The sequence below is a fragment of the Mytilus californianus genome, unplaced genomic scaffold (assembly GCF_021869535.1).
Source record: "Mytilus californianus isolate M0D057914Y unplaced genomic scaffold, xbMytCali1.0.p SCAF_1, whole genome shotgun sequence".
Taxonomy (NCBI): Eukaryota; Metazoa; Mollusca; class Bivalvia; order Mytilida; family Mytilidae; genus Mytilus; species Mytilus californianus.
This window is the reverse complement of record NW_026262581.1, coordinates 61,646,429-61,671,082: the sequence shown is the minus strand read 5'-3', so window position 1 is coordinate 61,671,082 and position 24,654 is coordinate 61,646,429. Positions and strand designations below refer to the sequence as shown.

The 24,654-nt window shown below is 32.7% G+C and overlaps 1 protein-coding gene across 1 annotated transcript; it reads right to left on the bottom strand.

Moving 5' to 3' along the window:
• Positions 1-116: 116 nt before the first annotated feature.
• LOC127705803 (eukaryotic translation initiation factor 3 subunit I-like) lies at positions 117-24,513 on the bottom strand. The gene is made up of 9 exons (XM_052210157.1): positions 24,431-24,513; positions 19,869-20,049; positions 19,458-19,523; positions 11,370-11,510; positions 10,344-10,465; positions 8,168-8,278; positions 2,541-2,630; positions 1,219-1,385; positions 117-391 (listed from the first exon to the last, which is right to left on the bottom strand). The coding sequence occupies exons 1-9, from the start codon at positions 24,431-24,433 to the stop codon at positions 310-312; spliced, it is 963 nt and encodes a 320-aa protein (XP_052066117.1). The 5' UTR covers positions 24,434-24,513; the 3' UTR covers positions 117-309.
• Between the last annotated feature and the right edge of the window lie 141 nt (positions 24,514-24,654).

Sequence of the window (24,654 nt, the reverse complement as noted above, 5' to 3'; positions counted from 1 at the left end):
AAAGTAAGAGAACGGAAACCAATTTTGGGACATACGGACGTACAGACAGACAATGGTTAAACATAATGCCCCCTCCGTTACGGCGGGGGCATAAAAATACTGCCAATGACACTGAATTAAACTTCAATGATACATTTATTCACTTTTTAACAAAGTGTATGTAGTTGCAGGCGCAATATGATAAAAACCCTCTTTTGCGAAGGTTTAAAACAAAAGCAAAATGTCCGTTTTGAGATTTTATTTTTGTCATAGGTCCTCATTTCCATTCAGAAGGTATCTAGTCACAATTTCTTCTAATTTTAAACACTTTTAGTAGTCCAATTTGAAATCAAAGTAGTTAGGGTCAAAATAATGAACCCTCACATAACCATCCTCTCCACCACTGCTGTAACTGAAACAAAAAAAAACTGAATCAAAATATTTATTTCGAAAGTATGCTACTCTCACAAGGAGAGCTCATTTCTGATACGTGTTGAGTTTTATAGCATAAATAATTTATGTTCATTTAAGCTTGGCGAATTAGAACATAATGATTAAAATATTACTTCAATATCACTGTTTTTGAGGTTTCTTGGTTTTTTTGTTTTGTTTTGGTTTTTTTGTTTGTTTTTTTTATTGTGTGGGGGGGGGGGGGGGGGGGGGGGGGTAGGTTAGGTTTATGTCAAAAGTCTTGTAAGAATTGTCCCCCATTTGTGCAAAAAGTTTTAAAGTGCATAGCAAACTTTCAATTTTTTCATCCTCAGCTCTAAATTCACTAAAAAATGCCCAAAGGAGAAATTTCTTAGCAGTGATATGCCATCAAACATTCTGCTCTTACTCCTAAATAACACTCAATTGAAGAAATGCAGCTATATTAATTTAAATGCTTTTCTTAAATGCACTTTGTATATATTAAAGCCAGCATTCTCCGAATACATTAAAACCAGAAACTATTTGTTGATTGTTGAATATTATTTGTCTCACGTATATAAAAACTTATTTCCATTTTTTTTACATGTAATAATTGCAAACCTTTATATATAATTTTGATGAAGGAAGAAGAATTTCTAAACTTAACTTGAGTTAATATTTTAATACTATCAGTTAACTAAAACTAACTTGAGTTAAAATTTTAATACTATCAGTTAACTAAAACTAACTTGAGTTAATATTTTAATACTATCAGTTAACTAAAACTAACTTGAGTTAAAATTTTAAAACTATCAGTTAAAAACTTACCTTTTACCATCTGGATGAAATGCTACACAATTAATGGGACCAAAATGACCTTTGACTCTTCCAAACTCTTCCTCAAATATTAAACTGAAGAATCTGGCATCAAACTTTCCTATTTTTGTTGAAGTTGTGGTTACCATGGAAGCTTCCTGCCCTCCACCAAGAACAACCTTAAAAACAATTCATAGATAAGATAAGTTAAGATTTATTTTATTAAAGTGTCACCATCCATTACAATATCTATATATCATGTATATATATACACATAAAGTCATAAGAACCTAGCATTTAGTAAAAGGATGCCAGCCAAAAACGACTTATGAGACACTATCATTAAAAAAGTATTTCATAAATAAAACCAAGAAAAATATACATATATAATTTCTAGATGACAACATGTTTTCGTCGGTAAAACATAGAATAAAGGGAACTAGCTAAAAGAGGAACCATATTCTCATTACACATAAGATAACAAAGCTTTTCAATATCGCATAAATACTCAAAATCAACATTTAAAAGACAGGCTTTGGTATATAATTCATGTCTGATATCAGAGTAAAAACAACAATTAAAAAGAAAGTGTTTTTTCATCTTCAATTTGGCCACTATCACAAAAAATACATAAACGGTCTTGTAGAGGTTCTGGTGGTCTAGCATATCATATACCAGTAACTTAAATGACATTATTTATGATAATATCAATAATACTTGGATAAAATCATAAGTCCTTTTTCTCTAAACAGGTTAATGATATTTATTTTTGTTTTGAAATTCCAGGTCTATTCAAGGAGTTTTAAAGGAAATTCCCATTTTTTTCAAGGTCTGTTATTAGTAATGATTTTAAGCAAAAATCATAAATTGGAAACATCTCCTTTAATTCATACTGAAAACAGTATAGACCAGAAACCTTTCTTTTAACATGGTTATAAATATCTGCTATCATGACTAACACAGGTCTTTTTTACAAAGTTTCAACAGGTATACAATTACAAGGAAAAACAAACCAAAATAATTCTCGATCAACACTGGAGCTATATCATATCTGGCTGACAAAACTTGTCACAGGTCAGTATAGGAACAAGACGGCTACAAGTAAGTTTTTGAAAACAAGTTTTGTTTTTGGATATACATTAAACTTTTAACTTGAGGAACACCCACAATAAAATTCAGGACTATTTTTCTGTTTACATGGAAGCATGCAAGTGGAATCTAATAAATCTATAATCAGTTAAATAACACATGAAATTTAAAATCTTGTCAATTATAAAATTGGAACAACATTTTTATATCAAACCTCATTTCAAAATTGAACAAATATTACTCACATGTTCTAAGTTAGGACTAATAGATGCTGAATTTACTGGTCTTTCTGTTTTATATGTCTTTATAAGTTCTAAACTGTTTGTATCAAACAACTGAAATATATAAATATGTCAATCAAATATCATATAAACTACAATTTAAAGAAGACAGAATTCCAGTTTCGATGCTTCATACTATTTTCCAAAGGTTCAAATTCCAGCGTTTATATCCAGCTATTTGAATTATTCTGAAATAGGCAGGTTTTTCAATGCAATTCTAGCAGTCAACCAATAAAATGTTACCCTTATAATAAAACAATTTCTGTATTATTAGTTTGACAGAATGTTTCCTCCTACTCTGAAAACATGAACATATGTAATATATAATGATAGCATCTCATGGCTAATCTTTGAAGTAGAATATTGAGAATTGAGATATACAATTTACTGTAAGAATCTACTTGTTTTGGCTTCATCAGGAAAAGGGTTAATAAACTGCTCTGCCGAGCACAGCTGGATACGACCGCAGAGGTCCAACCCTGAACAGTTAGGGCAAAAATTGACACAATATTCAAGCTTGATACAGGTCAGAATTTGGATTGTAATTAAATATTTGACTCATTATAGGTTTCTGACACAGAATAAATATAATTAAAGAACTTGAAATTGGTTATATGATTTGAATTTATATTCAATTGAAGATTTCTTGCTTTTGTGCAATAGGTCCGAGTACACAGTTATTTCGTAGTGCATTTCTTTTAGACAATAAATGAAAATTAAAAAAATCCCACCTGCGCTTTCTCAATAATATTTTTACAGTGTGTTGTACTACTTTTGGGACAAATTATATCAAAATTATAAAAAAACTTCATCGGCTCTAACTCAAAATATGGACAATTTTATGTTAAGGGGGTCTTGAAATCTTTTGACAGCTTCCGAAGTGCTTATTTTTAACCTTTTTCAGCTGGACCTAATCACTACTTTACTTTAAAATTCATGACCCAAATTTTTTTACAGTGTAATTTCATCCCTCTACTTGCTATTTGAGGCATAAAACATGGAGAAATAAATTTGGAAGGGGTATAAAAAAAATTGGCAAGTAACACACTGTCCACACTAGGGACTATATGTGTGGACAACGAAAATCAAAGGACGATAACTGTGTACTCGGACCTAATAGGATAGAAAAAGTTGACCAATCTTAATAAAACTTGGTATGACCAAAGTTTAATAAATTATGAGACTGCCTACAAAGTTTCATGGCAATTAGATATATATTATAGACAATATGATAAATTCTATATTCAACTTTGCGTGTTAAATTTTGACGTTAAAATTGAAAAATTTCAACTATCAACATTTGGGGCTTTTAAAATTAAAATATTGCAAAAAAATACTTTTAAAATGCCTTAATATATAACATATCATGTATTAAAAGCAATAGAGTACTCATTTGATATATCAGACTTAGCATAATTTTTCAAAAGTCAAATTTATATGAGCCTGTGCCTAAAAATGGAGGTTTTCCAATGAAGGGGGGCCTTACATGAATATGTAATATTTTCCAGCAGTTTTAAATTTTTGAAGCTTTTTGGTTATAAATAATCCTTACATATGTATTTAATGTACTTTAAATGGAAAGAAAACTTACAAATAACATATCATATTAGTTTAAAAGGGTCTTAGGCCAAGTAAGACTGAAAATAATTTAGGGTCAATTTAGCCCGTAGCACATATTTACATATAAAAATGCATATTGAAGCTATAGGAAATAAAAATGTGTGTCTTTTCTATCATTTCTATACTCAGGTGACATGATACAATAAATCTGAGCACAGAAAGACTCTTGCATTCAACTTTTTTTGCAGACAGTATGGTCTGATATAAAGATTTTTCACTTTTTAGTGAAAAACTTGCAGGTAATTTTAGTCTCAACAGGCTTATATTTGAACCACTTGCTATCCTACAGAAGAAAAGAAAGATATTATGTGAAATGAAACAGGTACAAAAGACATTGTTAAGTGCTTTTTATACAAATTTAGTGAGGTCTTTATTATGGACTTCAACTTTTATGTACCAAGCTCCTCACATTTAACTTGATCCAAACAGGGCGTTAGACGAGGGTCATTTATACAACACATTTTGCACATATTGTCTGAGATAATCTTCTTTTCTGTAGATTCAGAGTTCACAAATGAGTAATACAACTGGATTAAAGCATAGAAACACAAATATTGACACATGAAAACCTGTCAGATAGAAAGTCAGAATGCCACTTATGCATCAAAATTGAAAAAGCTATGAAATGCTTATTTTGACCATATAATGCCAAAATTGGTCATTTTTGCAGAAATTCTATCAAATAAAAGTTTAAATCCTTTAGTTTCATGCTATTTGACAAATTGACACCATCAAATCATTCAGGGAAGTTGCCAAAGTACAGATTCTATATTTCCTGATTTCACCTCTTAGGTCCGAGTACACAGTTATTTCGTAGTGCATTTCTTTTAGACAATAAATGAAAATTAAAAAAATCCCACCTGCGCTTTCTCAATAATATTTTTACAGTGTGTTGTACTACTTTTGGGACAAATTATATCAAAATTATAGAAAACTTCATCGGCTCTAACTCAAAATATGGACAATTTTATGTTAAGGGGGTCTTGAAATCTTTTGACAGCTTCCGAAGTGCTTATTTTTAACCTTTTTCAGCTGGACCTAATCACTACTTTACTTTAAAATTCATGACCCAAATTTTTTTACAGTGTAATTTCATCCCTCTACTTGCTATTTGAGGCATAAAACATGGAGAAATAAATTTGGAAGGGGTATAAAAAAAATTGGCAAGTAACACACTGTCCACACTAGGGACTATATGTGTGGACAACGAAAATCAAAGGACGATAACTGTGTACTCGGACCAATACACTGTGCTGTTGCGCAATACTTAGTAAATCTGTTTTCAGACTATATACAAATTAGCAAAATAAATTGTGACCCCAAATTTATCTTTGGAAAATTGACAATTTCTTAAATCTTGAGGAAAAAAATTGATCCTCCCCCCAAATTTTGTTTTACCACCCCCCCCCCCCCCCCAAAAAAAAATTTTTTTTTTTACCCCCCTTTCCAAAAAAAATAACATTTGAAGAAATTTTCTTTTTGTAAAATGTGGTACAATTTAAGAGACATCAATACACTTAAACACAAGTTATTGTCTGAAAACTAGAAAAGTGCTTGTTTTAGACCCTTTTTGGCCCCTAATTCCTGAACAGTTTGGGCAATTACCCCCAAAATGAATCCCAACCTTTTACTTGTGGTATAGAACCTTGTGGTACAATTTCAGAGCAATCAAAATACTTATACACAAGTTATTGTCCTGAAACTAGAAAAGTGCTTGTTTTGGGCCCCTTTTTGGCCCTTAATTCCTAAAGGGTTGGGACCGTCACCCCCAAAAAACAATCCCAACCTTCCTTTTGTGGTACATGTATTGAACCTTTTGATAAAATTTCAGAGATCCATACACATAAAACTAAAGTTATTGTCTGGAAACCAAATGTCTTCAGACGTCGACGACGATGTGATAGCAATAGGACCCCAAAACTTTTTTGTGGTCGTATAAAAAGGGAATATATAACAAAGAAAGGCAATATAAACCTATGCCACATGAAAATCCTTAAAACTGGTATAAACCTTTGATCTCAATTTCATAAAATAAGACAAGAAATATAGGTTTTAGAGCATTTAAAATGCAATTTTCCATATAATTTCCAAGTGATATAACTTTTATCACCACCTTTTTTTAACTCATCTGCGACGGACTAATGAATGCATTATATTTCTATGTCCCTGCTCCATAAGGGGGACAATACAATCGTATTTGTGCAACAAAACCCAAAATCTCTAAAACTTCAGTAGAATTTTAAACAACCCAATTGTATTCCTGATACATCAATGTGCTTTGTTAATGCTTTTGATGTCACCAACTATAATTAATTATTTTACCATTAATTATTTGTGTACCTAATTAATGCTTTGTTTGGGGTCAAACAGTCATTAGAACTGATTTCTTATTTATCATTTGAATAAGTAAGTAACCAATTAGATGGTAGTTTTAAGGTAGATGTCAATTTTTAGCACACAATGGGCAGTTATCTGCCACATTTGAAAGGAGGTTGTTCCAGAGGGGGAATCATTTCATCTTAAAACAAACTACAAATGAACTATTTCAGTGTCTAGTTTTCATATATAGAAATTAAGTGTGATTATTACTTTGGTGAACAACTGTTTCACATTTTTTGTGTTGGGGCATTTACAGCTGACTATATGGTTTTCTCAGTGACCTATAATTGTGTAAATCCACTTCATTTGGTCTCTGGTGCAAGGATCTGGAAACTTTTTCACCCAATTTCGGTCATTTTGAGATGACTTAAAAGTTGGGGCCCTTTTTTCAAACTGTCGAAATTAATCACACTAGATGCATAGTATCAACAAAACATATTTACTTTATTAATTTCCTTACCGTTTTTTCTAAAAACGTTCAAGAACAGTTTATGATATGCAAGAGTTTAAAATTAAAATTATTCTAAAATGACTCAAAATTGTAAATTTCTCAGACATGGCTAACGTTTCTTTTGATTTTGAAGACGAAATTAAAACCGGAAATTTCACGACAATACTAAAGTACGAGTAATTCCAGATTAATTTCCGGGAATCGTTCTGATTATAAAAATGACAGGAAATCACCAGATTTTTTATTTTATTAACTTTAAAAGTGTTTGAATATAACATAATAGTTGCACTCGTTTAATTTAGCATGATATCATTTTGCATTTTACGAATTAGTGTCTCATCTCCTGATGAAGACAATTCACGCATGCCTATTACTTGGTAAATAAAGCACATTTCTGACTCATGAAAAAATACTTTTTCCTTCGTAAACTAAGTCAAGTTTTAATTCATAGATCAGAATTGACGATTGTCTTTGCTGAAAAGTAACTAAATATTGAAAAGTCTTCATTGATGGAATTTCAGTATCTTAAATAGTATTATTTCTGAGCTTGAGATCACTGTCAGGTGTGAATTAAAAACACAGGTAAAAAATTATTAGGGATCACGAGCCATTATTTCCCAGAGGCATTGATATGGTTATTAAGAGGGCCCTCAGAATTATCATACAATACTGGAGTGGCAGTTTTATGACAGGAAAAAGATTACAAAAGAGAAAAACAAGTGCAAAATGGTGTTTAAGAAACCCGATCTCAATAAAATGACCGAAATTGTTGTAAAAAAATTAATTTTGTCTTAAATCCCAATCTGTGGTTTAGGACAAATAGCTTTCAGTTTAGGACATGACTGGCAAATATGACCGTTTCTGGACCCTTGCTCTGATGGATAGTTGTCTCATTGGCAATCATACCACTTCTCCATATTTTTTAATTAAATTCTTTTTTACAATTGTGAATGCAGAATTAAACTTGGAAAACTGGTTCAAGAGTTTTGTACACCTCCACTGATTGTTATCTTCAAAAATGTGGGTTATTGTCAGATCTGCTGATCTTTACCAATCCATACCCACTTTAAATAAATTATCTGTACATCAGATTTTTAAAAAGCTGTGTTATCTATAGAACACATTTTCCTCCCTAACATACCTTGGCTGTGTGATCTTTAGATGCTGCTATAAACATGGTCATATCAGCAGAATACTGCATATCATTGATAGCCTTTGTATGGATTCTACAATTGTGATTCTTTTCACCTGTCTGAAATGATGGAAATGATGATAATTGACAAGGTACATGTAGTAGATATATATATAGTAGTTCTATAAGTATGTATAATCTTAGTTAATGTGCAATTTAGTTTCGTAGTATAAAAATCCAACATAATTAACAAAAGAAAAATTTAGCAGATAGATCATTTAAATTTTAATTTGGACATTGTTAAAAGTGACAGAATCCCCTAGAATAACAAACTTTCTAGATACTGAACAAGTACAAATTAAAGTAATCTACATTCAGAAGCTTGAAGAATATAATTTTTTTTACAGATGATTTTTCTAATGGCTTCAATATTTTACTTGTATTTAAATGTTGATAAATTGATATGTTTTTTACCCAATTAAACAGTGCATTATGGTGTTCTCAGAATTTTTTGAAGGCGCAAAAATTGTAGCGTGTAACTCTTTTTTTTGGAGTGAGCTATTGTGACGCAAAACAATCCTTCAGAAATACAATATGAATTTAAAAGCTTTATGACAGGCTAGGTGTTTAATTATGTACACTATTTATAAATTATTATAAAATAAAATTTAATCAATTTACACTCATCACAGTCCATTTATAGAGTCCAAATTTATTTTAAGGAGTCCGAATTTAGTAATTTCAAGAAAATATTCTCCTGTTTCTTTGAGCCTTCCAGTGCTTTATATATTTCCATGTCTGGTGCATCAGCTCCTTCTAAAGATATTGTATTATCTAATCATTAAGCAGTTTGCAATTTTTTTTCAATACCTTTTTAAAACAAAATAATTAAAACTGCTGTTTGACATTTCAAGATCGTTTCTGTGTGTATTTGGCACAATCTTTTCTTTGGCAAATAGAAACCTGACAAATTCTTCAAAGTTTAGTCCAACAAAATTATTTATTATTGACTTTATTCATATGCTTCTATGTATCCATGCCCAACTATTAACACCGAGTTGTTAATTGTCATAGTTTTCAGGTGCATGGACCAAAAACCGACATAATTGATATATGTTTTTAAACATGACAATTAAAGACGAATTCTATTTTCTAAGAACAAAATGTCTCATTCTGACCCTAACTATTGATTCACATTTTTAATTTATCATAAATATTAGTTAACTTGACGTTTTTTATGTAAAACAACTTCCATTCATAAATATTTTTGTTGTTGTGTATTGCAAAGCTTCCACATGTTTTCATCATGTTCATTGGTCGTTTTAAAATAGATTTTATTATTGACCAATGAGAAAATTCAATATACAGTTCGGCAAAGAAATCAGGAAAGCCATGCATAAAAACGTTTCGTATTTGTATTTCGATCTTTTCTCGTAATTCCAACCCTGAAACACTGAAAACAAGAATGTGTCCATAGTATCATAGATGCCCCACTCGCACTATCATTTTCTATGTTCAGTGGACATTGAAATTGGGGTCAAAACTCTAATTTTGACCATATCATAGGACACATTTGTATTAAGTTAGTTGATTGGACTTCAACTTCATCAAAAACTACCTTGACCAAAAACTTTAACCTGAAGCGGGACAGACGGACGAACGGACGCAAAGACCGAAAAACATAATGCCCCTAGGTGGGGCATAAAAATATCCAAGAAAATTATTTATCTATTCGAAGATATTAATCTATGCAATTACGCAATCTAATATGGCAAATACTGGTAAAGGGTAACTGGAGTCGATCAATAATTGCGTAATTTGGTGTAATATTGATTTTTTCTTCTCAGCTGCTCAGTGGGGATCTTGAACTTTACAAAAGTTATCAACAGTTTATAATTCAATATGAAAATCAACACGCTGAGGGATTATGTTATAAGGCACTGCATGTCAATGTAAGCGCTGCGGGGACAACAAAAATATTTGGAATATTCTCTCATGTTAAATTTTTACGTTTGAGCTCATTTGTCCTACATTTACGCTTATTTATCCTATGTTTGTGCTAATTTGTCCTACGTTTGCACTTATTTGTCCTACGTTTGAAGTAATTTGTCCTACGTTTGTGAAAAAAAATTTCCACAAATATGCCAGAACACTCATAGGTTTGAGCGTTTTGAGTAATAAATACCTTAAAATCATATTGACAGATTTCTCCATCCTCATGTCCTGTCAGTATATATTCTTCATAAGGTCCCCACATAGCAGATGTAATCTTCTTGTCAGGCATAGGTATAACCATTACTGGGGAAGCTAAAATAGTAGAAATGGCATTCTTTGTTAGCAGTTACTAAATCCTGATTTTACTGTATTAATGCCACTGAGGACACCATGCTAAAGATCACTTTTACATGTGTTCACACCTGAGTGGAGAATATTTTAATCAAGTTCATAAGATTTACTTCATTATTAAGTTACTTTTCAGCAATTTAGATTAAAAATTTATTCTTTTTATTCAAATTTGTTAAAAAAAAGATTTTACCACAAGGCAATCACATTCTACGCGGGTTATTCAGTGTGCACCACATTTTTTATGTTATTTCTTCATAGACAGAAAAAATATTATAGTCATTCCTTAAATTTATAATGCAATAAAAATATTGTAAAAAGTGTTCCCTATTTTTTTTAAAAGTACAAAATTTTTAATCGAAATTCATGTGTTAATCATCACAGCACGTTGACCTCAACACTTTCATGCTAATTTACGTCGGTCATGAGAAAAATTGTTTTCAGTCATATTATGTCACTTTTACATTTCTAATTTTTATAAAACTGTTAATTTTGAAGTTGTCAGTAGCAAACCTATACTGTATAACCCAATTCTTTTGAATTCACCATCAACTTGAGACTTCCTGTTTATATTTCATATCTCAAATTGACAGTAGCATGATCCATACCAAAGAAATTTACAATTTGAAGTTTCAATTTAAAACTGTTGCATTTTTCTTTCAAATTTTGCATTTTCAATTTCTTTTTATACTTCTTCAGTCTCAATTAAGTTTAGAGTTTCAATACTGAATGATTTTTATACACTGCCAATATTCTATAAACTATTACAAACATAAACAACAATTAGTGTCAACAACTGACCTAAATATACATTTTGTTTGTTTGAATTTTGTTGTTATTTTTTTAGTTCTACAAAGCTGAAACTTACAAGTATCTGCCACATCATAGATGTAAATTTCACATGGATGTCCCATAGTTTTGTCTGTTGTAAACATTATATATCGACCACTGAATGAAAAGTTGCATGCTCTTACAGCTGTTTTGGTTTCTATATTAGCTAACTGTTTCCCTGAAAAACAATGATTGAATGTTTAAAATATCTGCTGAAAGGTTAATCTTCAGAGCAACAATATAATGGAAATACATTATTAAGAATTACACTGACGATGTTTATGGAAATTTCTCATCACAGTAATTAATATTCAGATTATTTTTTGAAAAGGTCCTTTTCTTCACAAATGACTGACTGACAATACAAAATATCACAATGTCAAATGATTAATTTTTATGGCAGCATTTAATTTAATTTAATTCAGCAAAAATCTAAATACATGTTTAGATTCAGCATATCAAAGAACCCCATATATTCAATTTTTGTTGAAATCAAACAAAGTTTAAATACTGGAACCTATCTTGGACCAACTTGAAAACTGGGCCCATAATCAATAAAATGCTCCGCTGGGGCGCAGCTTGATACGACCGCAGAGGTCGAACCCTGAACAGTTGGGGCAAGTATGGACACAACATTCAAGCTTGATACAGCACTGAATCTGGATTGTGATTAAATATTTGACACAGCACAGGTTTCTGACACAGAATGAATGTGGTCTAAGAACTTAAAAATTTTAAATTTACCTATTCAAACCATATCATTATTATTTGCTTTTATATATAAATCAGAAATAACATATTTAAAATGGAAAATTTTAAAGAAAAAAAAAATCCCCCCCCCCAATTTTTTGAATTCCCTTATGATTCATCACCACAAAACTCAATAACAGCCTTCCCTTTGTGGTATGGTACTTTGCAGTACAATTTCAGAGAGATCCATACACTTGAACACAAGTTATTGTCTGGAAACTAAAAAAATGCTTGTTTTTTGGCCCCTTTTTGGCCCCAAATTCCTACCGTTTAGGGCAATTACCCCCAAACTCAAACCCAGCTTTCCCTTTGTGATATGGAACCTTGTAGTACAATTTCATAAAGATCCATACACTTACTCACAAGTTATTGTCCTGAAACTAGAAAAATGCTTATTTTTGGCCCCTTTTTCCTAATCGTTTTGGGCAATTACCCCCAAAATCAATCCCAGCATTCCCTTTGTGATATGGAACCTTGTGGTACAATGTCAGAGAGATCCATACACTAACACACAAGTTATGTCTGGAAGTTACAAAAATGCTTATTTTTGGCCCCTTTTTGGCCCCTAATTCCTTAACTGTTGGTACCATAACCCCCAAAATCAATCCCAACCTTCCTTTTGTGGTATTGAACCTTATGGTAAAATTTCAGAGATCCATTCACCTAAACTAAAGTTAGAGTGCAAAAACCAATGCGTCGTCGTCCGAAGACACAACGTCATACCAATATACGACCGCAAATTTTTTTTGTGGTCGTATAAAAAGAGCTGCGCCATGAATGCATCATACGCCCAATGCTTTTTCAACAAATAAAGTTCCAAAACTCCTCAATGTCATCAGAAATTTATAAAAATAAAATGCTTCGCTGGGCGCAGCTTGATACGACCGCAGAGGTCAAACCCTGAACAGTTGGGGCAAGTATGGACACAACATTCAAGCTTGATACAGCTCTGAATTTGGATTGTGATTAAATATTTGACACAGCATAGGTTTCTGACACAGAAAGAATGTGGTCTAAGAACTTCAATTTTTTAAAATTTACCTATCATGGTCCAATGTCCAAAATCAAAATACATGGTTAGATTCAGCATATCAAAGAACCCCATATATTCAATTTTTGTTGAAATCAATCAAAGTTTAATTTTGGACCCTAACTTGGACCAACTTGAAAACTGGTCCCATAATCAAAAATCTAAACACATGTTTAGATTCAGCATATCAAAGTACCCCAAGAATTCAATTTTTGTTAAAATCAAACTAAGTTTAATTTTGGACCCTTTGGACCTTAATGTAGACCAATTTAAAAAACGGGACCCAAAATTAAAAATCTAAAAACACTGTTAGATTTGGCATATCAAAGAACCCCAATAATTCAATTTATGATGAAATCAAACAAAGTTTAATTTTGGACCCTTTTGACCTCAATATGAACCAATTTGATAGCGGGCCCACAAATAAAAAATCTAAATACATGGTAGGATTCAGCATATCAAAGAACCCCATCTATTCAATTTTTGTTGAAATAAAACAAAGTTTAATTTTGGACCCCAATTTGGACCAACTTGAAAACTGGGCCAAAAATCTAAAATCTAAATACATGTTTAGATTCAGCATATCAAAGAACCCCATATATTCAATTTTTGTTGAAATCAAACAAAGTTTAATTTTGGACCCCAATTTGAACCAACTTGAAAACTGGGCCAAAAATCTAAAATCTAAATACATGTTTAGATTCAGCATATCAAAGAACCCCATATATTCAATTTTTGTTGAAATCAAACAAAGTTTAATTTTGGACCCCAACTTGGACCAACTTGAAAACTGGTCCCATAATCAATAAAATGCTTCGCTGGGGCGCAGCTTGATACGACCGCAGAGGTCGAACCCTGAACAGTTGGGGCAAGTATGGACACAACATTCAAGCTTGATACAGCTCTGAATTTGGATTGTTATTAAATATTTGACACAGCATAGGTTTCTGACACAGAAAGAATGTGGTCTAAGAACTTGAATTTTTTTAATTTACCTATTATGGTCCAATGTCCAAAATCAAAATACATGGTTATATTCAGCATATCAAAGAACCCCATATATTCAATTTTTGTTAAAATCAAACAAAGTTTAATTTTGGACCCTTTGGACCTTAATGTAGACCAATTTAAAAAACAGGACTTAAAATTAAAAATCTAAATACACGGTTAGATTTGGAATATCAAAAAACCCCAATAATTCAATTTTTGATGAAATCAAACAAAGTTTAATTTTGGACCCTTTTGACCTCAATATGAACCAATTTGATAGCGGGGCCCACAAATAAAAAATCTAAGTTCATGGTTAGATTCAGCATATCAAAGAACCCCATATATTCAATTTTTGTTGAAATCAAAAAAAATATAATTTTGGACCCCAACTTGGACCAACTTGAAAACTGGGCCCATAATCAAAAATCTAAACACATGTTTAGATTCAGCATATCAAAGAACCCCAAGAATTCAATTTTTGTTAAAATCAAACTAAGTTTAATTTTGGACCCTTTGGACCTCAATGAAGACCAATTTAAAAAACGGGACCCAAATTAAAAATCTAAAAACACGGTTAGATTTGGCATATCAAAGAACCCCAATAATTCAATTTTCGATGAAATCAAACAAAGTTTAATTTTGGACCCTTTTGACCTCAATATGAACCAATTTGATAGCGGGGCCTACAAATAAAAAATCTAAATACATGGTTAGATTCAGCATATCAAAGAACCTCATATATTCAATTTTTGTTGAAATCAAACAAAGTTTAATTTTGGACCCCAATTTGGACCAACTTGAAAACTGGGCCCATAATCAAAAATCTAAATACATGTTTAGATTCAGCATATCAAAGAACCCCATATATTCAATTTTTGTTGAAATCAAACAAAGTTTAAATACTGGAACCTATCTTGGACCAACTTGAAAACTGGGCCCATAATCAATAAAATGCTCCGCTGGGGCGCAGCTTGATACGACCGCAGAGGTCGAACCCTGAACAGTTGGGGCAAGTATGGACACAACATTCAAGCTTGATACAGCACTGAATTTGGATTGTAATTAAATTTTTGACACAGCATAGGTTTCTGACACAGAATGAAAGTGGTCTAAGAACTTAAAAATTTTCAATTTACCTATTCATACATGTGATGGACTGTGAAACTCAGATCAGGAGATTGGGAAATTTTGGTCAGGAGATTAGGACTCAGATCAGGAGGTTTTTAATCGACATTAATTTTGTTGTAAATGTAACCGTGTGCTGTAAAAATGGTCTTTTAAAGTGTGTTTTCTTCAACTTTCCATCCAATTTATTATGTTTATAGTACCCTTGTACTTATAAAGTTTCTCCATCTTTATATTCTACATGTTCAATCTAACATTGTATTTTTCCAGTATGTTCTTTAAATTTTTTACTTCATATTCTATAAAACAATCATTGCAACCAGAACATTTGTTTAGCTATCTGCAAATAGTTTTTATTTTTTTTTTTTTCTCTTGCAAATAGTTTTTATTTGCAAACTCAGAAAATCATTTCATCTGTAAAATTAGGGTCATAGTTATTATATAAATTTCAATTTAAGCCTTGAAAGGAAGTCTAGAATCCTCAAATAATTTTCAAATTATTATTTTTTTATTTGTCCTAAGACATTTAAAATCATTTAATAACCATCCTTTTATGATTATTTGTTCAATTTATATTTTATTTATATTCTTTTAAAAATTTTCATTATTAAAAGGAAATAACTTAAAACAGGATAAATCAAGGGAAGTAACCCAATAAATACACAGTTTTTGTTACACAACGGCAGTTAGCCTGAGGTAAAAATCGTTGATTACCTGTATGTTTGACACCCAAGCTGACAAGTGAAGCCATATAATTATGCATGTTAATTGATTTACAGGTAAAATATAACTTCAGGTAATGTCAGTTACACCAGATGCCTGAGATGATATGTTGGGCAGAAATTTTTCATTCATGAAAAATTTCATACACGGGATTTTTTCCTCTTCAACGGGAGGTCGGGAGGAGACCCCTGAAAACGGGATTATTGTACTCCCGTCGGGAGGTTCACATGTATGCCTATTCAAACCATATCATTATTATTTGCTTTTATATATAAATCAGAAATAACCAATTTAAAATGGAAAATGTTAAAGAAAAAAAAGGAAGAAAAAAATCCCCCCCCCCCAATTTTTTGAACCCCCTTATGATTCATCACCCCCAAACTCAATCCCAGCTTTCCCTTTGTGGTATGGTACCTTGCAGTACAATTTCAGAGAGATTCATACACTTGAACACAAGTTATTGTCTGGAAACTAGAAAAATGCTTGTTTTTTGGCCCCTTTTTGGCCCCAAATTCCTAAACGTTTAGGGCAATTACCCCCAAACTCAATTCCAGCTTTCCCTTTGTGATATGGAACCTTGCAGTACAATTTCATAAAGATCCATACACTTACACACAAGTTATTGTCCTGAAACTAGAAAAATGCATGTTTTTTTTGCCCTTTTATGGCCCCTAATTACTAAAATTTTGAGGGAAAACCCCCAAAATCAATCCCAGCCTTCCCTTTGTGATATGGAACCTTGTAGTACAATTTCATAAAGATCCATACACTTACAAACAAGTTATTGTCATGAAACTAGAAAAATGCTTGTTTTTTGCCCCTTTTTGGCCCCTAATTCCTAAAATTTGGAGGAAATTACCCCAAAAATCAATCCCAGTATTCCCTTTGTGATATGGAACCTTGTAGTACAATTTCATAAAGATCCATACACTTACAAACAAGATATTGTCATGAAACTAGAAAAATGCTTGTTTTTTGCCCCTTTTTGGCCCCAAATTCCTAAAATGTGGAGGCAATTACCCCCAAAATCAATCCCAGCATTCCCTTTGTGATATGGAACCTTGTGGTACAATGTCAGAGAGATCCATACACTTACACACAAGTTATGTCTGGAAGTTACAAAAATGCTTATTTTTGGCCCCTTTTGGCCCCTAATTCCTTAACTGTTAGTACCATAACCCCCAAAATCAATCCCCACCTTCCTTTTGTGGTATTGAACCTTATGGTAAAATTTCATTGAGATCCATTCATTTAAACTAAAGTTAGAGTGCGAAAACTAATGTGTATTCGGACGACGACGCCGGACGACGACGACGCCGGACGACGACGACGACGACGCCAACGTCATACCAATATACGACCACAAAAATTTTTTTGCGGTCGTATAAAAATCTAAACACATGTTTAGATTCAGCAAATCAAAGAACCCCAAGAATTCAATTTTTGTTAAAATCAAACTAAGTTTAATTTGGACCCTTTGGACCTCAATGTAGACCAATTTAAAAAACAGGACCCAAAATTAAAAACCTAAATACACGGTTAGATTTGGAATATCAAAGAACCCCAATAATTCAATTTTAGATGAAATCAAACAAAGTTTAATTTTGGACCCTTTTGACCTCAATATGAACCAATTAGATAACGGGGTCCACAAATAAAAAATCTAAATACATGGTTAGATTCAGCATATCAAAGAACCCCATATATTCAATTTTTGTTGAAATCAAACAAAGTTTAATTTTGGACCCCAATTTGGACCAACTTGAAAACTGGGCCAAAAATCAAAAATCTAAATACATGTTTAGATTCAGCATATCAAAGAACCTCATATATTCAATTTTTGCTAAAATCAAACAAAGTTTAATTTTGGACCCTTTGGACATTAATGTAGACCAATTTGAAAACTGGACCCAAAATTAAAAATCTAAATACACTGTTAGATTCGGCATAACAAATAAATAAATGTGATCAAAGATTTTACAAATCTAATGCGCCATACTGTGCAATTAAAGATTACTTCTTGAAATTTTTCAATATTTGAAATTTGAAAAAAAAATAATATTTGAAGAATAATTCTTTTTAATTTCTGAAATCTGAAATGAGAAAAAATTGACCCCCGACAATTTCTTTTTACCCCCCCCCCCCCCCTTTTTTCCCCCAAAAAATTCTTTCCCTCAAGATATGGTCATAATCTCAATTCAAATTTTCAATGGAATTTGCAACCATAATTACCCATTTAAATTTACCATAGTGCTAACTTAATCTATTTTATAACAGAATTTAAAATATAGTGTCAAATCTTTCATATGGATTTTTTTGTAAAAAAAAAGATGCAACATTTGCAGATATTTTTACTGGTCTTCCTTTATAAATATGCATTTCTTTAAACATAATTTAAAAGCAGAGTAAGGGAAGTAACCAAAACGTTGTATTTGGATTACCTCCCTTACACTGTTTTAAATCATCTTAATTGTTCATTAACCATTACTTTATACATAATTTAAAAGCAGTGTAAGGGAGATAATTTCAATGATGTATTTGATTTATCTCCCTTACACTGCTTTAAATTATGTTTTGTACTAAAGTATTTGTCCATTAACCAGGACAACCTTGTTTTTCCCCCTTTTTTGCCCCTAATTCTTAAACGGTTTGAGCCATAACCCCCCCAAAGCAAATCCTAACCATCCCTTTGTGGTATGGAAACTTGTAGTATAATTTCAGAGAGATCCATACACCGTTCCACAGTTATTGTCTGGAAACTAGAAAATGCTTATTTTGGCCCCTTTTTGGCCCCTAATTCCTTAACTGTTGGTACCATAACCCCCGAAATCAATCCCCACCTTCCTTTTGTGGTATTGAACCTTATGGTAAAATTTCACAGAGATCCATTCACTTAAACTCAAGTTAGAGTGCGAAAACTAATGCGTCTTCGGACGACGACGACGCCGCCAACGTCATACCAATATACGACCACAAAAATTTTTTTGCGGTCGTATAAAAACTAAAGAGAGCTTATTTTAATAGATATAAACCAGTCACCAAGGTTTTATGAAAATGCTAAAAGCATTTTTGAGTTATTGTCTGAAAGTTAGATAAAAATCCCACTTTTTTATGAATAAAATCCTGTAACTCAGAAACGTAAAGTCTAAAATTTATAAAAATTGAAAGGGAGCTTACATCAATAGATATAAACAATTCACCAAAGTTTCATGAAAATTGGTTGAAGCGTTTTTGAGTTATTGTCCAACATGTTGACAGACGGACGGATAATGGTATACTATAATAAGTCCTGTAAACGGGCGTATAAAAACTTGATGCACTGTTGTTTTCTGATATTAATCGCTAGCTATCAGAAAATTGTAATATACCTGCAGTAATTTCAATATGTTTACAAATATACAGTCTTTCCTCAAATATCTATTTTCTTATATCATGTATATTTTTTCCAATTATTATCATTGTTACAATTTATTGACTTACTTTTAATCAATATTAGATAAAGCTTACCTGTTTCACAATCCCATATCCTACATGTGTTATCAGCTGATGCTGTTAAAACTTTTGTTGTATCCCCTGATTTGAAGTTAAGGCAATACTCAATTTGAAAGTACAATTTTAACACTGAGTTAAGGCTATGCGGATGTCCCAATGACAAAAGGTTACTATTATTAATAAGTTAAAACAGTGAGGACTATAACACTAAAAACACTTATAAATAAATTACTATCATTGACTATGGGTTAGTTAGAAATGAACCTAAATGTACATCTACCATACTGTACTTTCAAAATGAACAAAAAATTAGCTAAAATTTTTGCACTCTTTCCTTTAAAAATGTTTTAATGATAATTCACTATGAATCTGTCATTGTGTTTTAAAATTCCTTTTGAAGTAAACAGAATTATAATTTAAGGATACAGTTGACATCAATACTCCACACTGCACCATTATGTCCTCTGAATGATCCTAATCTTTCTCCATTTAGGGAGTACCATACATTTGGCTGGTTATCTTTAGCACTTGAAAATATCAAGTCACCTTCTCTGTTGTATTTAATACATGTGATAGATCTCTCATGTCCGTGTAATAAAATCGGCTTCTGTAAAAGCAAAAGAATATTTTAGTTTAAACCAGACAATTTCCAAAAGCCCATGATCTTTCCCCATATATTAACTGTAATCTTACCTGAAATAAATGGGGAATGTGTCCATGGGACACAGATGATGCCCCCACTTGCATATAATGTTATAAAGAGACATAACTCAAGAACTGTAAAAGTGACGTCACCAAAATTTGTACTTGATCTAGGTTTTGTGGTAATACGCATTGTGTATACGTTTCATAACATTTAGTTGAGACATACATTGTACTTGAAATAGAGAACAGAAACGAAAAATCCAGCAATTTTTCCATTTGTAAAGGGGCTCTAGAACGGGAAAAGTGACGTCACCAAAATTCAAACTTGATCCGTGTTTTGTGGTAATTAGCATTGTGCATAAGTTTCATAACATTTGGTTGAGGCAAACTAAAGTAAGAGAACGGAAACAAAAAATTCAGCAATTTTTCTATTTGTAGAGGGGCATAACTCTAGAACCGTAAAAGTGACGCCACCAAAATTCAATCTTGATCTGTGTTTTGTGGTAAATAGCATTGTGTATAAGTTTCAGTCGGAAAGGACAGGTGGACCGCCCTGTGAAAACGATCATGCTGGAACAGTGCGTTAGTGAATGCATATGTGTATTAAAAAGTTATCTGTCAAAATCAATGGATAGCATTCAAATCAAAAGGGTTTTTTTTTCAGTGGTTTGCACAAGTGATTAAACAAAGGTTGACTGAGAATCCTCATGGGCATTTTAAGTTTAATCTAATCTCCATGGGCATTTTAAGTTTAATTTAATGGTGAATTATTTTGTTTTTATTTTACTAATTAGCTTACTTGTGAACCTGTATTCAGTGTTAAAATGGAAACTCCCTAAGAAACTTAAATTGATTACACTTAGCTTCTCCCATCCCAGAAAAGGGCAAGAAAGGAACTTTCCCTTTAATACAAATTGCAATTAATTAAATGCAAATGATTTAAATATAATTACTGCCATTCTGTGATCGAACTAGTACTGTGTCAAGAAATTTAAGATTTTAAAGCCATTCACTGAGGGTAGGAATGCCCTTTACCGTCAGGCGTCAAACGGTTACTTTCGGCTACTGTTAGCTTCAAATTGGTTAAAATTTTACCGTGATTCGTCAAAATATCATTATCGTGATTCGTCAGAGGTCTCAAATAATTATTGTTTTTGGAAAAAATTTAACGTGATGCGTCAAAATCAGTCAAATTTTTTATCGTCTATAACAAAGTGTACATTTTATCGTCATCATGCACCAAAAATTACCATTAACATCATTTGGCAAGATTTTTTACTGTTATTCGTCATGAAGGTACCCCTATAACAACCCTCATTCACTGGATTGAAAATTAGGGAACAAACAAAATCAAGAACTATTGAATCATGTTTTCATAATGCAGGATTCCCTTTATTTGTTAAAGGCACTTTAGTATGCACATGATTCTTAAGGATCAGATGATGAATCCTGTTAGCCATTTAGTAAATTCAGGTCCAAGGAATCATGTGTGCAGATAATTGAAACAGTCGATGTTGATCTTGATTCAACTACAGAATTGTCATTCTGATAGCGATTTGGTGTCTGAATTGGCAAGTTTATTCAAGGGTTACAACTAAATTGAATCATACGAGGATGTAGACACAGAAAATTAAACTGATATCCAACCAGGATCGAACAGAAACCATCCCGATCTAATTTGTACAATTTTTCTCTTGATAAAATTAGTCGCTACTTAGATCAAACTGAACAAATGATTTCAATAACTAAAGATATCATTATGAAAAGCAAACTCACTACATGTCAGATGACATTAAAGAATTCTCTTAACAGTGGAGCATGATTTTCATTACAAAATTACATGGTCTCCTCAGAGACTCAAACCTGGGACCTCTGTAATACAAGGTAGTGCTCTAACGGACTAAGACAAAGAGTACTTTTCTAGCTCAACCACTTAAAGCTGGCCAAGTATCTACTACATGTACTAAGGGAAGCAATCTCGACACACTTCCCCCACCTCAAGAGTCATCATACCGTTACAACACATACCCTGGCTAGAAATCCTCTCTAACTCAACCACTTACAGCTGGCCAAGTATCTACTACATGTACTAAGGGAAGCAATCTCGACACACTTCCACCACCTCAAGAGTCATCATACCGTTACAACACATACCCTGGCTAGAAATCCTCTCTAACTCAACCACTTACAGCTGGCCAAGTATCTACTACATGTTCTAAGGGAAGCAATCTTGACACACTTCCCCCACCTCGAGAGTCATCATACCAATACAACACATACCCTGGCTAGAAATCCTCTCTAACTCAACTGCTTATGGCTGGCCAAGTATCTACTACATGTACTAAGGGAAGCAATCTCGACACACTTCCCCCACCTCAAGAGTCATCATACCGTTACAACACATACCCTGGCTAGATATCCTCTCTAACTCAACCACTTACAGCTGGCCAAGTATCTACTACATGTACTAAGGGAAGCAATCTTGACACACTTCCCCCACCTCGAGAGTCATCATACCAATACAACACATACCCTGGCTAGAAATCCTCTCTAACTCAACTGCTTATGGCTGGCCAAGTATCTACTACATGTACTAAGGGAAGCAATCTGGACACACTTCCCCCACCTCAAGAGTCATCATACCGTTACAACACATACCCTGGCTAGAAATCCTCTCTTAACTCAACTGCTTATGGCTGGCTAAGTAACTACTACATGTACTAAGGGAGCAATCTTGTCACACTGCCCCCACCTCAAGAGTCATCATACCGTTACAACAAATACCCTGGCTAGAAATCCTCTCTAACTCAACTGCTTATGGCTGGCCAAGTATCTACTACATGTACTAAGGGAAGCAATCTGGACACACTTCCCCCACCTCAAGAGTCATCATACCGTTACAACACATACCCTGGCTAGAAATCCTCTCTAACTCAACTGCTTATGGCTGGCTAAGTAACTACTACATGTACTAAGGGAAGCAATCTTGTCACACTGCCCCCACCTCAAGAGTCATCATACCGTTACAACAAATACCCTGGCTAGAAATCCTCTCTTAACTCAACTGCTTATGGCTGGCCAAGTATCTACTACATGTACTAAGGGAAGCAATCTGGACACACTTCCCCCACCTCAAGAGTCATCATACCGTTACAACACATACCCTGGCTAGAAATCCTCTCTAACTCAACTGCTTATGGCTGGCCAAGTATCTACTACATGTACTAAGGGAAGCAATCTGGACACACTTCCCCCACCTCAAGAGTCATCATACCGTTACAACACATACCCTGGCTAGAAATCCTCTCTAACTCAACTGCTTATGGCTGGTTAAGTAACTACTACATGTATTAACTTAAAATAAGGGAAGCAATCCTGTCACGCTCTTTACAATGAAGAGCTTGATCGACGAACTTGCATAATTTGATTATTTAAACTTGTAACTATGTTTTACTTCATCTTCATTTGATAGTTTAATTATATTAACATTTTTAATATGTATAAAATAACAAACTCTGTAAAATTTGACAGACCCGAATATCTGGATAATCATGATAATATAAATCAAACATCCTGGAAATAATTTTTTTGGGAGTTTGGTATTTGATACTCTTCGAAAGTGAAGGATCTTTGGAAATCTGGGAAACCATTTAAAAAAACATAGGTCATTGTAATTTTCAGATGGAATTGTAACTTAATTTTATCATTACTTTTGGATATTTCTGGAAATTTTGTGCACCAACAAGCCAACAAAAAGAAATTGTATATTTGCCAAAATTTCATGGCAAAATTGGGGCTCAAAGTTGAGTGGAAAATTTTCTCCCAAAATCCAGATGATTAAATGGCTTCAGCGTTATGACATCGCAGGAAGGCATCAAATCAAAAGATTATAATAGCTTTTCAACACGTTCAAGACGTCATAATAATAATTTATTTGGACTAACCACCTACAGGCTAGCTGCGGAAACGTAGCTCTATTGTCCTTTGAATTTTTTTTGATGGTCCGCAAATATCAAAATCATCAAAAGGACCTTAAGAGCTACGTTTTCGCAGCTACCTACAGGCTACATCTACACTTTTCATTGTTCTTTGAAAATGCTATTGGTATAGTGAAGATTTTATATTTCTAAAAAAATTGACTATTTATACAAGTTTAAAGACGATAGTCCATTAAATTATTTACCGGCTGACAGTTAGGATGCTGATCTGCCGACCATCTGGTCTCTTGGTTTTTGAAATAAACTTGAAAATATCCCTTGGTACATTACTTATTGGTATACTTTTTCAAGTATATTTTTTCATAAACAACAGTCAAAAATACTTTATACTTAGTATGTTCTTACCATTGTATTAGTTTTATTGCGAAATTCATGTGTAAATCATCACAGCACGTTGACCGGAAATGGACCTAATTGGAGAAAGGGGTAAAAACTGTCCTCCCTCTTCGAGAACAGCTCCGTATTCTAGGCTTTATATTTTTCTGCTATCATAAACCTGGTAAAAGGGTTAACAAAATAATTTCCTTTCTAAATCACAAAGTTAATGGTTAATTAAAATTAGATTGAAG